At 47.0% G+C, this 16,363-nt stretch overlaps 1 protein-coding gene across 5 annotated transcripts in view; it reads right to left on the reverse strand.

Annotated features, from left to right (window-relative positions):
- LOC125448342 (natural resistance-associated macrophage protein 2-like) overlaps positions 1–16,363 on the reverse strand; it is a 182,065-nt gene that overhangs the window by 51,971 nt on the left and 113,731 nt on the right. For all 5 annotated transcript variants that reach the window (XM_048523604.2, XM_048523601.2, XM_048523603.2 and 2 more), the window contains 3 exons: positions 13,829–13,948; positions 9,872–9,978; positions 3,661–3,731 (listed from right to left, as the gene is read on the reverse strand). In XM_048523604.2, coding sequence (XP_048379561.1) covers positions 3,661–3,731; positions 9,872–9,978; positions 13,829–13,948 — 298 coding nt within the window. The remainder of the gene's footprint in view (positions 1–3,660; positions 3,732–9,871; positions 9,979–13,828; positions 13,949–16,363) is intronic.

A 16,363-nucleotide genomic window follows, 5' to 3' on the forward strand; every position in this document is an offset into this window, starting at 1 on the left:
AGGTCCATGTTGTTTGGGATGTTCTTTCGGGGGTCAGGGGGCATTGGAGAGGGGGGTGGGTGGGGCGGTGGTCTCGGGGAAGGGGCTAAGGGGTGGGAGACAGGGCAGGGCAGTAACTGTTAATGACCATCCCTGTCTTGTTCTCAGTTCCCTTGGCCTACGGCAGGGAACTCTCCCTCCAACCAGGCCTGGTTAACCAGTTTGTGGGGTGATCTGCTTTCTAGTCAGCTCAGCTCCAGAATGATAAGGCCCATAGTCAGTCCTTCATTAATCACCAAGGACCTCATTGTTCAGTGGACAGGAAGTTTTCTGCTCAGAATGTAATTCAGACACTCTTCTGGGTGAAAATAAAACAACAGTTTTCCAAATCCCCTCTAACCCTTCTGCTCCTTACCTTCAAACTGTGCCCCTGGTCATTGACTCCTCTACTAAGAGGTAACGCTTCTCACCATCTCTATCCCCCAGAACCGTCTGCATGTCAGTCAGATCCCTCCTTGGCCTTCTCTAATCTAAGGAAAACAACCATAGCCTCTCCAGTCTCTCTTCATTGCTGAATTACTCCAGTTCAGGCAAAATTCTGATGAATCTCCTCTGCCACCTCCAGTGCAATCATTTCCTCCCTATAGTGTGGGAACCAGAAATGCAGCTGTGGTTCAACTAAAGTAATATACAGCACTCACATGATCTCCCAGCTCTTGTATTCAATGTCTTGTTTAATAAAGGCAAGTTTCCTCATGTGCCTCCTGAAGCAACGTATCTGAGGAAAGGCAGGAACTCTTCCAGGCTACGTGGATCAGAGTCCCCTCTGATGGGCAGTGAAGTGGAGTGGGATAAATGTCCTGGAAACACCACTGACTGAGTAAATGCTGTTCCCGTCTACATTCATATTCCAGAACAGCAGCCCCAGTTACAGGCTTAGCAGGCTGGTTGAATGGGCCAGTTTGTCTTGTAGAGTATAGAGTCACAGATTCATTCCCAAACTAAACTAGACCCTCTTGCCTGCGTTCACCTCACTGCTCTGAAAAGCAACATAATCTTGTGCATAATGCACAATCTCATCTGACTGTTAAACTGCAAAGAGAAAACTGTCCTGGTACTTATAGATACATAGCTATGTCCAATTTCCATTGTTCCAGTCAATAGTCCAAAACAGAAAATCGAAATGTGCTCACTTGCACAGTGGGGATGAGGACACCTCTCTCTCTGGTACACTGTGTTTCACCATGTGTTGAAGTTGCTAGCGTCCATTGAACTCATTCTTATCCACGTCTCCTTATTTTCAAAGAGACGGCTGTTGTTCGAGCAGTACATACCAGAGCTAGTTGGTGCCAGTGGTGGCAGTGCCCAGGATTACAAGTCAGACACTGGTCTCACTACTGGCTCCAAATAAGGGGGGAATCTGCCTTTTAAAACAATGTCATGGTCAGGACCTCCTAATGAGCTGGGTTCTTAACCTGGGACGAAAATCAAGCACCAGATTGTGGTCTTCTCAAGTGTATCTTCGCAGATGCCTCACCCATCCAGCATAGCCACTCCAAGATCCCTCCTCCTTGCATGATCCCTCACTCCATCTTTTCTTTTTCTTCCCCCTCAATCCACCATCTCTCTCTCTCTCTCTTACACCCTCACCCCACTACTCACTCCCTTTCTCCTCACTCCCTTGTTCCATCCTCTCTTCCATTCCCCTTTTTCATTCACACCATCCTCAACTCCAATTTCCTGCTTTATCCCCAGAACATGATTCCCTTATTGATCAAACAGGAGTTGGGTATTATCAGACCTCATCGAATGGCAGAGCTAGCTCGATGGACTGAATGGCCTACTTCTGCTCTTCCGTCTTAGTGTCTAATGGTCCTGGATGGTGTCAAGCTTCTTGGGTGTTGTTAAAGCTGCACACATCCAGGCAGGTGGGGAATATTTCATCAGGAGGTGAGTTACTCACCACAGTATTCCTAGCCTCTGGCCTGTTCTTGTAACCACAATTTACATGGCATGTCCAGTTCTGTTCAGTTTCAGTATTGGTTTAGTTAAGGCCTGGCAGTACTATCTATCACTAAACTGTTATCAAGAAATCCAGATAACATTCTGGGGACCTGGATTCAAATCCCACCACGGATGATGGAAGAATTTGAATTCAATAAATATCTGGAATCGAGAATCTAATGATTGTCAATTGTTGGCGAAACCCATCTGGTTCACTAATGTCCTTCAGGGAAGGAAACTGCCATCCTTACCTGGTCTGGCTTACATGTGACTCCAGACCCACAGCATTGTGGTTGCCTCTTAATTTCCCTCTGGGATTGCAAGAAATGCTGGCCTAGCTAACAATGCCCTCATCCTATGAATGAATTAAAAAATGTTTCTGGTCAATGGTTACACCCAGGATGTTGATAGTGAGGGATTCAGCAACGGCAGTATCATTGAACGTCAAGGGGTGCTGGTTAGATTCTCTCTTGTTGGAGATGGCGATTACCTGGCACTTGTGTGGCATGAATGTTACTTGCCACTTATGATCCTATGAGCATAGCTGATAAAGTAAATGACGTCTGTAAAAGCAGTCCCTGTTACTTATATTGTTATGGCCTCCAGGTGGGATAGGAAAGAGAAAGGACCAAATTTCCAGTCAGGAATAGTGGTGTACAATGACTCAGCGGTTAGCACTGCTGCCTCACAGCGCCACGGAGCCAGGTTCGATTCCACCCGTGGACGACTGTGGAGTTTGCACATTCTCCCTGTGTCTACATGGGATTCCTCCGGGTGCTCTGGTTTCCTCCTATAGTCCAAAGATGTGCAGGTTAGGGTGGATTGGCCATGCTAAATTGCCCATGGTGTCCAGGGATGTGCAGGCTTGGTGGATTAGCGATGGAAAATGCAGGATTACAGGGATAGGGGAGAGCCTAGGATCAGTGGTTCGGGATGGGCTGAGTGGCCTGCTTCCACAGTGGAGGGATTCTATGATTATGGACTGTGTGAAGGGCCACCCAGTCAAATGTAGAGGCCGGTGCACACCCGCAATCAACATGCAACTGATGATGACCCTGCAATCCCTGAGGATTGGAAACAGCCTGGCCATCATGTCAAGGCTAACATGTGAATGGGCAACTCAAAGCAAAACTATCCTCAAACTCAGTAAACATTCAACAATTGTTTTATTCATTCACGGCTAGGCCAGCAACTTTTATGCCCATCCCTAATTACTCAGGGGGCAGTTAAGAGTCAACCGCATGCTGTGGATCCCGAGGTACATGTAGGCCAGGCCAGGTAAGGGTAACAGATTTCCTTACCTAAAGGACATTAGTGAACTAGATCGGTTTTTCCTGACGATCAATTGATGTCATCACTTTTGAATTCCAGGTTTTTATTGAATTCAATGATCTAATGATGACCATGAATGACTAGGCTCTGAATTCCAAGCTTTTTATGAATTCAATTCAATATAAATTGGAATCCCACCAAGGCAGGATTTGAACCTGGGTCCACGGATCATTTGGATTAACAGGCTAGCAATGATACCACTAGGCCATCACCTCCCTGTGCTCACGACAAAGAGCACTGGACAGGTCAAGATAATTGGAAGTGAAATAATGACAAAAAGTTAGCAAGGGAGTTTTTGAGGGAGAATACTCGTTGGCAAAAGTCTCCACATTACACTGATCTTACCATACTTATCCAAGAAGAGGAAGAAGAAGGTGTCTATAATTGTGATTAGCACTCCTCCCCACAGGGGAATCCTAAACAATAAAGAAGATGTGGTTAGAGAAACAATTTGGCAGGCATTTTTTAAAAATCCAGTCATGGGTGCGGGCGTCTCTGTATTTAGTGCCCGTTCCTAGCTGCCTCTTGAGAAGGTGGCAGTGAGTTGCCATCTGGAACCGCTGCAGTCCATGGGCAGTAGAATGCTGTGCGGATTTGGACCTTGTCTGCGACTGTACACTGTCCGACAGGATACTAGCCTGAATCTCGACACTGCAAAAGCTGACGGAACACCATTTGCGAAAAGCTACTTGCCAAAGACATCAGCACAGTCCTTATGGTGCTTGTTCATTGTGGACAATTGATAAAAGCAATGCAGTGATAACGTGACAGAACCAGATACATTCACAGTTTGCAAAGAGGCTATTTGGCCCATTGTGTATGTGCCAGCCCTTTGCCAGATTGAATTCACCGTCTAATAATGATCAATTTTCAGCTGAAAAAGTCCATACACAAAGACAACGAACCCCGTGGAGATTATGCCTTTCAAGACTTCAAGATAGTTCAAAGCACTTTTCAGCCAATGAAATACTTTGGAAATGCAATGTAGGAAGTGTCGCAACAATCTTCTGCCCAAAGACTTCTACAGTCACAGAGTCATAGAGACGTACAGCATGGAAACGGACCCTTCAGTCCAACTCATCCATGCCAACTAGATATCCTAAACTAATCTAGTCCCATTTGCCAGCATTTGGCCCACATCCCTCTAAACTTTTCCCATTCATATACTCATCCAGATGCCTTTTAAATATCGGAATCGTACTGGCTTCCACCACTTCCTCTGGCAGCTCATTCCATACAAACACCACCCTCTGTGTGAAAAAGTTACCCCTCAGGTCCCTTTTATATCTTTTCCCTCTCACCTTAAACCTGTGCTCTCTAGTTGTGGATTCCCCTACCCTGGGGAAGAGACCTTGGCTACTCACCCTATCCAAGCCCCTCATGATTTTATAAACCTCATAAGGTCACCCCCTCAGCCTCTGATACTCCAATAAAAATATCCCCAGCCTATTCAGGTTCTCCCTGTAGCTCAAACCCTCCAACCCTGGCAACATCCTTATAAATCTTCCCTGTGCCCTTTCAAGTTTAACAACATCCTTCCTATAGCAGGGAGCCCAGGAATTGAACGCAGTATTCCAAAAGTGTCCTAACCAATGTCCTGTATAGCCACAACATGACCCTCCCAACGTCTACACTCAACACGCTGACCAATAAAGGCAAGCATACCAAACGCCTTCTTCATGACCCTTTCTAGCTTTCTATAAACCTTTACATAAAGTGACTCCTCATCACACACACTCCAGCCAGAGCAAATATTCATTTTATCCCAATCCGTTAGGATTTAAAATGAAACTTCAGTGAGTCTCTTCGGAGACGTCTCTGCTTTACTACCAGTTGATTGGATTCTCCGACAAATCACGATGCTATCTTCACTTTCCTCACCAAACTTGGATAAGGGGGAGTGAACTGAGATCTCAGTTCTCTCTGTAGAACCCTTGGTATCATGCTGTGGGAGTTAGTCTTGTTTACTCTGGATGAATTTCCTGTCCATTTTATAAGTGAATGCTCAAAATTGCACACATCACTCAAATTGTGGCCCAAGCATCGTTCTGTAGAAATATGTTGTCACCTCTTCACTCTTGCTCCTGTTACCCTTTTCTAGTGCTATCTGGGTACTATGGTGAGATATCCCTCTGCTGTTCTCTTCCTTGCGTTCAATGCCTACACTGGGCAACTGTGCCACTCCAACCTCGAATCTTTCACCCCAGAGCTAGTCATTGCAGTTTACCACCCAAAACTACAGGCAGTATGGTGTAGAATGAAATTCTTTCCCTGCTCTCTCAGTTCACCCACTCCCAAGCAGATACTCTCAACCCTTGTAGCTCCTCTCAAAAAGCATCTGCAACAGTTGCTGGGTTGTATAGATCTGTGCACTGAGAAAACAAGAGATGCATTGTGAAAACTTGAAGTCTTGTGCTCGTCAGGACAGAATCACAAGAATACCAAATCACAATTTACACTTTATGAGAAGAGGGTGTTGATGGCTGGCAGGTAAATTCCAAGTCAATGCCTCTACCAGTCAGTAACCAGCTGCCAACCAATCAGCATGCTCCCATCATGCAACATACATTGCGGCAACATTTGGGATTTGGCATTCTTGCCATTCAGTCCTGATGAAAAGAATCAAATACGTCTTTCTCTTATTTTTTTCCAAGCAACAGTTGTCCACATTGAACATCATCTGCCACCTGGCAGCCAGATCTGCTAAGCTGTAAATATCTCCTGACGCCTTTAATAACAATCCTAGTTTCAGGTTTAGGCCTCTTTACCATGTCACCAGTGAACTGTATGCCTTGAATGGGTTTTTGATTGAAGATTGCGGGTTCAGGCTCTTCAGGGCTTGAATGTTGGCCAAGCGCACAGGAAGGCAGATCAGGTGGGGAGAGACGGGAGACTTTGCTGATAACAGAGGAAAGGCGGTGGTGTAGTCGGCTAGTAATCTAGAGCCACAAGCTAATGTACTGGGGATACTGGCTTGGATCCCACAATGACAGATAGTGAAATCTGAATTCAGTAAAAACTGGAAATAAAATGCTGGCCTAATGACGACCATGCAATCACAGTCAATTGTTTTTGCTCACTCATGTCCTTTGGGGAAGGAAACGGCCATCCTTAGCTGGTCTGGCCTACATGTGGCTCCAGACCCACAGCAATGTGGTTGACTCTTTTAACTGCTCTCTGGGAAGTTATGGATGGGCAATAAATGCTGGGCCTAGCCAGCGACATACATATCCTGTGGACAAATGGAAAACAAAGAGGTGGGAAGCTGGGAAGCTTGATAATGGAAGGCAAGTGTGGGCTGAATCTCAACTGAGGCGCCAGGGGGTTTCTCAGTGACCTGGAGAGCCAATGAGAGAGCAGCATTGCCTCTTTCAGGAGGCATCACAGCCTGGATGATTGACAGCATCCCCTCATGGCTCATGAGGGGACAAGCAGACCACAAGGCAGCAACTGTCACGAACACCACATGGAGACAGGCTGCCAGAGGAGAGCATCTCCGTCTGAGGGAGGCCCTATCACTGGGGAAAACATTACTGCAGTAGGGCCTATCACTGCAGAAGGTTATTACCGATGAGAGCAAAGAACCATCAGAGAACACATCACTGAGCAGATTGTATGACTATGAGAGGGACTCTGTGTTCACATTGGGAGAGTGTTTGGCTGGAGACACTGTTACTGGGAGAGATTGGTGTCAACTGTGGCTCAGTCACTTCTTGTTTCAAGTCCAAATCCCAAGATAAAGCCTCGGCTCACACTCCAATGCAGTGCTGAGGGAGTACTGCACAGTCAGGGCTTTTTGTCTTTTGGATACAATGTCAAACTGAGGCTGCTTCTGCCCTCTTCTGTGGATGTGAAAGACCACATGGCACAATTTTAAGGAGCAGGGGTATCCTTGCCAGCTGATATTCCTGAGTCACCAACGTAAAACTGATTATTGCCACTTGTAAGAATTTGCTGAGTAAGTGGCTGCTGCTAATTCCTACATTGCAACAGTGGCTTCCATTCAAAAAAAGAGGAGTATTTCATTGGCTCCACAGTGCTTTAAGATATCTGCATTCATGAGAGGCTCTATATCAATGCAAGTCTTTCTTTACCTTTCAGGGTCTATTCAGGGAAGCAGTTTATTACCAGAACAGATTGATGACTGGAGTGAATTTGTATGAGGTGAGAAGTTGACATTGTGAGAGGGCAAAACACTGGGGAACAGTCTATTGCTGGTTTAAGTCTATTACTGGGGAGAGTAGGGGCAGTGATGGCCTAGTGGTATTACTGCTGGGCTGTTAATCCAGAGACCTAGCTAATGTTCTGTGGAAGACCAACAGGAGGCCGGAAGAACACAGCAGGCCAGGGAGCATCTGGAGGAAAGGCGAAGTCAACATTTCGGGTATTACTCTTCTTCAGGACTGGGTGTGGGGGTAGGGGGGAGCTGCAGATAAAGAGAGGTGGCGGGGGGGTAGTGGAATAGAGGTGATGGTGAACACCGGTAGTCGGGACAACTTTGTTGGTTGATGGCAGGGATGAATCCAGTTGGTGGCTGGAAGGGAGGATGGGTAGGTGGAATGGAAGGGAGGAGCTGGGGCTGGAAAGGATATGAAGGTTATTTGAAATTGGAGAACTCAATGTTGAGTCCTCCAGGCTGTAGGGGGCCCAGGTGGAAGATAACGTGGTATTCCTCAAATTGTTGCTCTGAATCGCTGTGATACTGGAGGAGGCCGAGGACAGACATGTCGGAAGGGGAGTGAGACGGAGAGTTCGAATGGGTGGCGACCGGGAAGTTAAGCTGGCCGTTACGAGCCAGGTGAAGATGCTCTGCAAAACAGTCACCTAGTCTACGTTTGGTGTCACTGGTGTACAGTAGAACGTTCAGTGGACACAGGTTCAAATCTGGTCACAGGAGTGAATTTGAATAAAGAGTCCCAAGATTATCAGAAAATCCCTTCTGGTTCACTAATGTCCTTTAGGGAAGGAAACAGCCATCCTTTCCCGGTCTGGCCTACATGTGACTCCAGACCCACAGCAATGTGGGTGACTCTTAACTGCCCTCTGGGCAATTATGGAAGGGCAATAAATGTTACCCTACCCAGTCACACCCTCATCCTGTAAATGAATGAAATAAAAAGCAGAGACCTTGATTACAAGTCCCGCAGATCAATGAAGGTGGCTGGACAGGGAGATAGAGAGGGCAAGAAGACTTGAGGCCCCTTTCGGCCCATGTTTAAGAGCTAGGAGGCTATGCAGGAACTGCAAAAATAAAACACACACTAATTAAATTGCAGGATAATAGTGTGCGGTTCTGGTCACCGCACTGTCAGAAAGTTGAGACCGCACGAGAGAGGGCGCAGAGGAGGTTTACCAAGATGCTGCCGGGGCTGGAGAATTTTAGTTATGAGTAAAGATTGGACAGGCTGAAACTGTTTCCACTGGGACTGAGGGGAAACTAATAAGGGACCTGCGATAGAGAGATGAGGAAGGACCTGTTCCCTTTGGTTGTGGTGCCCATAGCCAGGAAGACATCAATTTCGGAATTATGGGGAAATGTTTTCACCCAAAGGGTGGTGGGGTTCTGGAACTTACTGTCTGGCAGTGTGCAAGAGGAAGAAACCTCAGAACCTTTCAAAAATGATTTAGATATGCGCCTTGAAGTAGCAAACCCTACAGGTATCAACCAACAGCCGGAATGTGGGATGAGGTTGGATGGTAGATAATAAAGTGTGAAGCTGGATGAACACAGCAGGCCAAGCAGCATCTCAGGAGCACAAAAGCTGACGTTTCGGGCCTAGACCCTTCATCAGAGAGGGGGATGGGGTGAGGGAACTGGAATAAATAGGGAGAGAGGGGGAGGCGGACCGAAGATGGAGGGAAAAGAAGATAGGTGGAGTGAGTATAGTTGGGGAGGTAGGGAGGGGATAGGTCAGTCCAGGGAAGACGGACAGGTCAAGGAGGTGGGATGAGGTTAGTAGGTAGGAGATGGAGGTGCGGCTTGGGGTGGGAGGAAGGGATGGGTGAGAGGAAGAACAGGTTAGGGAGGCAGAGACAGGTTGGACTGGTTTTGGGATGCAGTGGGGGGAGGGGAAGAGCTGGGCTGGTTTTGGGATGCAGTGGGGGAAGGGGAGATTTTGAAGCTGGTGAAGTCCACATTGATACCATTGGGCTGCAGGGTTCCCAAGCGGAATATGAGCTGCTGTTCCTGCAACCTTCGGGTGGCATCATTGTGGCACTGCAGGAGGCCCATGATGGACACGTCATCTAAAGAATGGGAGGGGGAGTGGAAATGGTTTGCGACTGGGAGGTGCAGTTGTTTATTGCGAACCGATGGTAAACTGGTTGGCTAGCATGGACTGGAGGGGTTGAATAGCCTCCTTCTGCGCAATAGGTTTTCATGAATCTATAGCTTTTCAGTGAATGTGCAGGATATGGAAGCCACTCACAATATTTTCTGGGCCATAATGAAGTTAAAAATGAGCATAGGGCCTGGGAATGGTAAGATCAAACAACCAGACTGTGACAGTCAGAAATAAATCATCTCCAGAAGGAACACAATGGATTTATGCTTTACCTTCCAATAGACAGCAGGTTAATAGCTATGGCTGATCCAATCACTTCCTGCATGTCCGAGCCAATGATTGCCAGCTCCACCATCAACCACAAAACAATTCGAGGGAACTGCAATATTCGTAATGTAGTAAACATTAGTTATTTGATCCAGTTGATAAAGTGAACTCAATGAATACATCCTCAGGAAATTATAATCATGTCATTCTCATGTATCACAGGATAATTACAAATGAGGAAGGCCATTCAGCCCCTCTTAATACATCCATTCAAGAGAGGCTCCAAGCCTCGTTTCTCCAACTTGCGACATCTGACTGTTATTTAAGGGATGACAATTTTTAGTTTAAAACCTATTCTCTTGTCAATGTGCTCATACTCAGATAGGCCATGGAAAGTTGGGAACTTTTCTGACTCAGTGCAAGCCCCTTGTGACGAACAGCTTTGACTTACCAGTTTGTTCATTGCGGGTGGCGTGGGCACGGGGCTAAGGAGATCTTCAGTTGTGAGGATTGGCTCATGAGATCTTCACTCAGGAGAAAGGACAGTGAATGGTCCAGTCCCAGGAAGAGTGTGGAGGCAGCCACCAAGGGCACAGGATGCCATGGCAGGTTGGTTTAAAGGCTCACCTCAGTGCTCTGGGATGGTCCGGGGTAAGAAAAGCAAATAGGCCCCCTCACCCTTGTCCTTGAGCTCCCCTCACCCCCAACCCTCCACCATCCATTCTTCTGCCCCATTCATGCCAACTCGTGCCCCACCCACCCCTTTGGTCCCTCGTACTGATGCCAGCACAGACCTCTTATTCATCCCATAGCTCCTTATAGCCCCTAAGCTAAAATTAGTACCATTGCATGCCAACCCATGCCATCCTTTGCCCTTGCATCCTCCATGCCAACTCACCCAGTATCCACAATGGGAAGACCTCAAGATCTATGCTTCGCTGAAATAAGATAAAGTTGTAACTATCATTTATTGACTTTGCCATATGAGAAAAACACTAATTGATAAAAGTACATTCAATACATTTTAATTCTTTTGATCATTTAACTCCTTATAAAAACAAACATTCTTATTTAGAGCCCCACATCAAAGATAGCTAATCCCTTAATAACCTCTTAGAACTGTCAATCAACTGTGATAATGCCAGGTAACGGAAACATAAAGTTGGAAAAATACTATAATGATAGGCCTCAGGCTTACATGAACAAACAGTGAATCAAATTGCAAGCAATTCCAAGGCATTTTTTTCCACAATAGATATAGGGCAGGGGTTTTAAATAACATACATTTAGGCACATATTGTCTTTTAAACTGAACCTAACTGTGTAAGTGGCTGAGTTCATTAGGTGGATGAATATTGATTAACTCAATGGTGCTAGGTCACTATATGGAGCTGCAAGGTGGAAGTTTGTAGTTGGCCTGAGTGGTACATTGATAAATAAGTCAGCAATCTAAAATGAGCACATGGACACTGTAGGGTTATTGATATACAAGTCCAGTATGGTCTTCAGAAATATGATGGAATCCTTCAACACATAAATAGAGAACATGCTCAAAATTTGTTATAGCAATTAACAAGCAGGTCAGGCTGAGCTCACAGTGCTCAACGTGGGGACTGACACTGAACCGGACACAGTGCTCAACGTGGGGACTGACACTGAACCGGACACAGTGCTCAACGTGGAGACTGACACTGAACTGGACACAGAGCTCAATGTGGGACTGACACTCACCTGGACACAGTGCTCAACGTGGGGACTGACACTGAACCGGACACAGTGCTCAACGTGGGGACTGACACTGAACCGGACACAGTGCTCACTGTGGGACTGACACTGAACTGGACACAGTGTTCAACGTGGAGACTGACACTGAACTGGACACAGTGCTCAACGTGGGGACTGACGCTGAACTGGACACAGTGCTCAACATGGGGACTGACACTGAACCGGACACAGTGTTCAACGTGGAGACTGACACTGAACTGGACACAGTGCTCAACGTGGAGACTGACACTGAACCGGACACAGTGCTCAATGTGGGGACTGGCACTGAACTGGACACAGTGCTCAACGTGGGGGCTGACACTGAACTGGACACAGTGCTCAATGTGGGGTCTGACACTGAACTGGATGCAGTGCTCAATGTGGGACTGACACTGAACTGGACACAGTGCTCAACGTGGGGACTGAGCAGACCTCAACACAGGATAACAAAGTGTGGAGCTGGATGAACACAGCAGGCCAAGCAGCATCTCAGGAGCACAAAAGCTGACGTTTCGGGCCTAGACCCTTCATCAGAGAGCCCGGTCTTGGCCTGAAATGTCAGCTTTTGTGCTCCTGAGATGCTGCTTGGCCTGCTGTGTTCATCCAGCTCCACACTTTGTTATCTTGGATTCTCCAGCATCTGCAGTTCCCATTATCACTGACCTCAATACAGGTTGTATTTCTGCAATCTCATAGTCTCCCTGAGAAACCTTTGCTGAGAGTTTGAGTTTACGAATGGTCAGTGCCAGCGTAGGCTTTTTTAATCCCCTTGTAAATGCATTTGGTAACACAAAACGAGATGAAAAGCAGTTACTTTTGAGAATTCTGATGATCTCCTTCCTGGGTCAGAACAATTCCTAAATGCAGAGGGTACTGGTTGAGCGTGTGCTGGTTTAGGGAAGCACATCAGGGGTACACGGACATCTTTCTCATGTTATAGGTTGATCACTTCCACTGATCTGTCTCAATTTATGAAACCTCCACCCAGGGGTCTCCTGGTGGGAGGGGGGCAGTTTGACAGTGACAGCAATCAGAATGAATCAGCACGAGGTTTTACCCACTCTCGGAGGCCAGAAATGATGGAGCGGAGATTGGAGAGAAGCATGGCAGATGGGAAACTGGGAGGGTTATGGAAATTAACAGCTGGAGACTGGATGAGATGTTGGACTGCTAGTGTTGAGCTGCAGAGATAGTCTAGCTTAAGTGCTCTTTATTGACTAGAACAGAAAATCCCTGGCCATTGGACTTCCTGAGGATTCTTTCCATGCAGTGCACCTCTCTGATCATGCTGCATGCTCCATGTGTTGTCGCCTTGCAATACGGACGTGGAACCCTCCACAGTGCAGAAGCAGGCCATTCAGGCCATCAAATCCACACTGACTCACCCCATCCCTGTAGCTATTCTAATCAAATTTTCCAGCGCTTCGCCCATAATCTTGTATGTTTTGGCATCACCAGTGCACCTCTAAATACTTCTTCGATCGTAGAATCCTATAGTATGGAAGCAGGTCATTCAGCCCATCGAATCCATACCTCCAAAGAGCATCCCATCCAGACCCTCCCCTTACCCTATCCCTGTAACCCCACATTTCCCATGGCTAACCCACCTAGCCTACATATCCCATGGTCAATTTAGTGTGACCAATTCACCCTAACCTGCACATCTTTGGACTGTGGGAGGAAACTGGAGCTCCTACAAGAAACCGAGAATGCACAAACTGTACACAGACAGTCACCTGAGGCTGAAATTGAACTCAGGTCCTTCACATTGTGAGGCAGCAGTGCTAGCCACTGATCCACTGTGTCACCCTAAATATGAGGTTTGCACCTTGTAAATCATCCCCGACACTATCTGTACTGCGGGAAGCTCCAAGACCTGTCCAGAGGACTGACTAGTTGCTCAAGGACTCCTTGGTCGGAGATCTGGGCATGCAATACATTTGGTAATAGGTGCTGACAAGAGTCTGATAATTGGGGAACAAGAGCTAGTGCGAGCTAACAATTCAGCCATGATGTTCTAATCTCCCACATGGAGAAACTCCGACACCTTCCAGCAATGTAGCAGAGAGTGCAACTACGAAGAAGTGAGACACTTTTCATCATGACTCTCCCCAGGGTCAGAAGCTGGGAAAATCATTCCACTCAGCCCTATGTTTGCGACATTTTTCGACGGAGACATTTGGAAATTTGGCACATACCTTGGGATACTGCCTGCGACACACTTCGGCCAACTGCATGCCAGTTACAACTCCTAACCTGGCTGACAGCCTCTGTAACACGAGACCCAGAATGGTGGCCAACAGCAAGACCCAAATGATCTGAATTAAGAATGGAAGATCAAAGACAAGACAAATTTCTCATAATATTGTCATAAAACTCCATTAAAAAAATCCAGCATGCCCAAACATATTTTTAATCTCTGTTGTCATTCACCACCACCAAACATTCCCTTTCAAAGGTGATTGTGATGTAGACAAATGCTCTCTTCCTCAGTGGACCTGACCCTGGAGCTGGTTTGCTATCCCCATGGGTGACAAAAGGCGAAAGAACTGCAGATGCTATAAATCAGAGAGAAAAACAGAAGTTGCTGGAAAAGCTCAGCAAGTCTGGCAGCACCTGTGAAGAGGAATCAGAGTTAATGTTTCAGGTCTGGTGACTCTTCGTCTCGTTTCTCCTTCACAGAAGCTGCCAGACTTGCTGAGCTTTTCCAGCAATTTCTGTTTTTTGACCCCATGGGTAATACCTGGGTTTTAGGCTTGGTCAGTAAGGGAAGTGTGGCCTGAGTAAGGCAGGGACCAAGTCAGCAGCAAATTAGTGCTCACATGGGAGTTTGGAAGAAAGGGTAAAGTAAGCTTTAATGCAACTATTAAAGTGCAATATTAAACTCTGCATAGGCAGCTGCCTGAGGCTGCAATCAAACACAGATTGCTGGCACTACGAGGCAGCAGTGCTAACGACTGAGCCAACATACAATCTTGCCTTTTCTTGGTGTTGATTAACACATTGCTGTATGATCCGCAGAGTGACAGAGCATGGCCTTCACTAAATCAAACAGTAACTTACTTCAAACACATTCTGGGGCAGCAAAGCATTGCCAGCAATAGGGAGTCTTAGCTGCTAACGTCTAACCTGCTCCAAAGGCTTTGTCAGACAGTGACTCGTACTCAGGGTTGCAGCATGGAATCCCCATAGGAGTGTGACCAGCAAGTGTATGTAAATGTTGGGAGTTCAAGAGTATGAATCTTAATGTTATGTATTCTTAAAATCTAAAACCACGCATAAGGGAAGGGGAGACTTTAAAAGTTGTGTTTTCTTTTCTTTCAGGTCTAAGGAAAGTTTAAACAAGCTCCCCTAGTGCTGCGGCAACTTAATCATAGAATCCCCAGAATGTGGAAGCAGGCATCGAGTCCACACCAACCCTCTGAAGAGCATCCCACCCAGACCCAGCCTCCTACCTTCATCTAATGAGGCTAATAATGTAAATTGGTTAGATCTGGTTCTTGCAGGCCTTATACTATAAAAGCAAGGCCTATGGTGCTCCCAGCATAGGCAGTGACTGGCAAGAGAGTGTAAATGCTGGGACTTGAGCTAAGCATGAGAGTTTGGGCAAGTGTGGGAAGGAAGCATTGCTATGTCTTGTTCTGGCCATTTTTGCAGGTGGCTGCTTTGTGGTGGAGGTGCTGCTGGTTAGATGTAAGGGTGGGCCTAGCTGAATACCAGGCTTTTCTGAAGACAGTGAGCAGCAACAAGGTAAGAATAAGGTGAGACTTTTTCTCTTCCCAATGTCTGCTAGCAGTTAAAGGGGCAAAGATGTCGTCTGCTCCTCCTGCCAGGGTTGGGAGATCAGGGAACAGTTGACTGTCCTGGATGACTGTGTCTACAGGAAGTGTATCTGGCTGCAGTTCCTCTCAGACTGCATTGTTTGGTTGGAGTGGCAGTTGGAAACACTGAGGAGCATACAGGGAGCAGAGAATGTGATGGGGAAGTGGTCACACCACAGGTACAGCCAGGAGAGGGAGGTAGGTCATGCAGGAGTCTCCTGTGGTTATCCCCCCTCTCAAACAGGTATACCCTTTTGGATACTGTTTGGGGCAGGGGGGAAAAGAGGGGGAGGAACTGCCTCTCATGGGAGTATAACAGCAGCCAGGCCTGTGGCACTCTGACTGGCTCTGTTGTAAAGCAGGGCTTGGCAAAGTCCATGTGAGCAATTGTGATCAGGGACTCTCTCGTCAGGGGCACAGATAGGTGTTTCTGTGGCTGCGAGTGACACTCTGGGATGGCATGTTGCCTCCTGGGTGCCAGGGTCAAGGACATCTTGGAGCAGTTGTAGTGATTTCTCAAAGTGGAGCGTGAGCAGCTGGGGGTTGCTGTGCACATTGGTACCAGTGACCGAGGTAGACAAAAGGATAAGGTCCTGCAGAGTGAACATAGGGAGTTATACGAGAGGTTAAAAAGCAGTACGTTAACGGTAGTGATCTCTGCATTACACCCAGTGCCTCGTGCGAGTACGAGTAGGAGGATATGGCAGGTGTATGTGTGGCTGAGGAGCTGGTGCAGGGGGCAGGGATTCAGATTTTTGGATCACTGGGATCTCTTGGGGGGCAGAAGTGACCTGTACAAGAGGGATGGGTTGCACCTCAACTAGAGGGGGACCAATGTCCTGGGTGGGAGATTTTCTGGAGCTATTCAGGAGGCTTTAAACTTATCTGGCAGGAGGGTGGGACCCTAAGCAA

The sequence above is a fragment of the Stegostoma tigrinum genome, chromosome X, assembly GCF_030684315.1.
Source record: "Stegostoma tigrinum isolate sSteTig4 chromosome X, sSteTig4.hap1, whole genome shotgun sequence".
Taxonomy (NCBI): domain Eukaryota; kingdom Metazoa; phylum Chordata; class Chondrichthyes; order Orectolobiformes; family Stegostomatidae; genus Stegostoma; species Stegostoma tigrinum.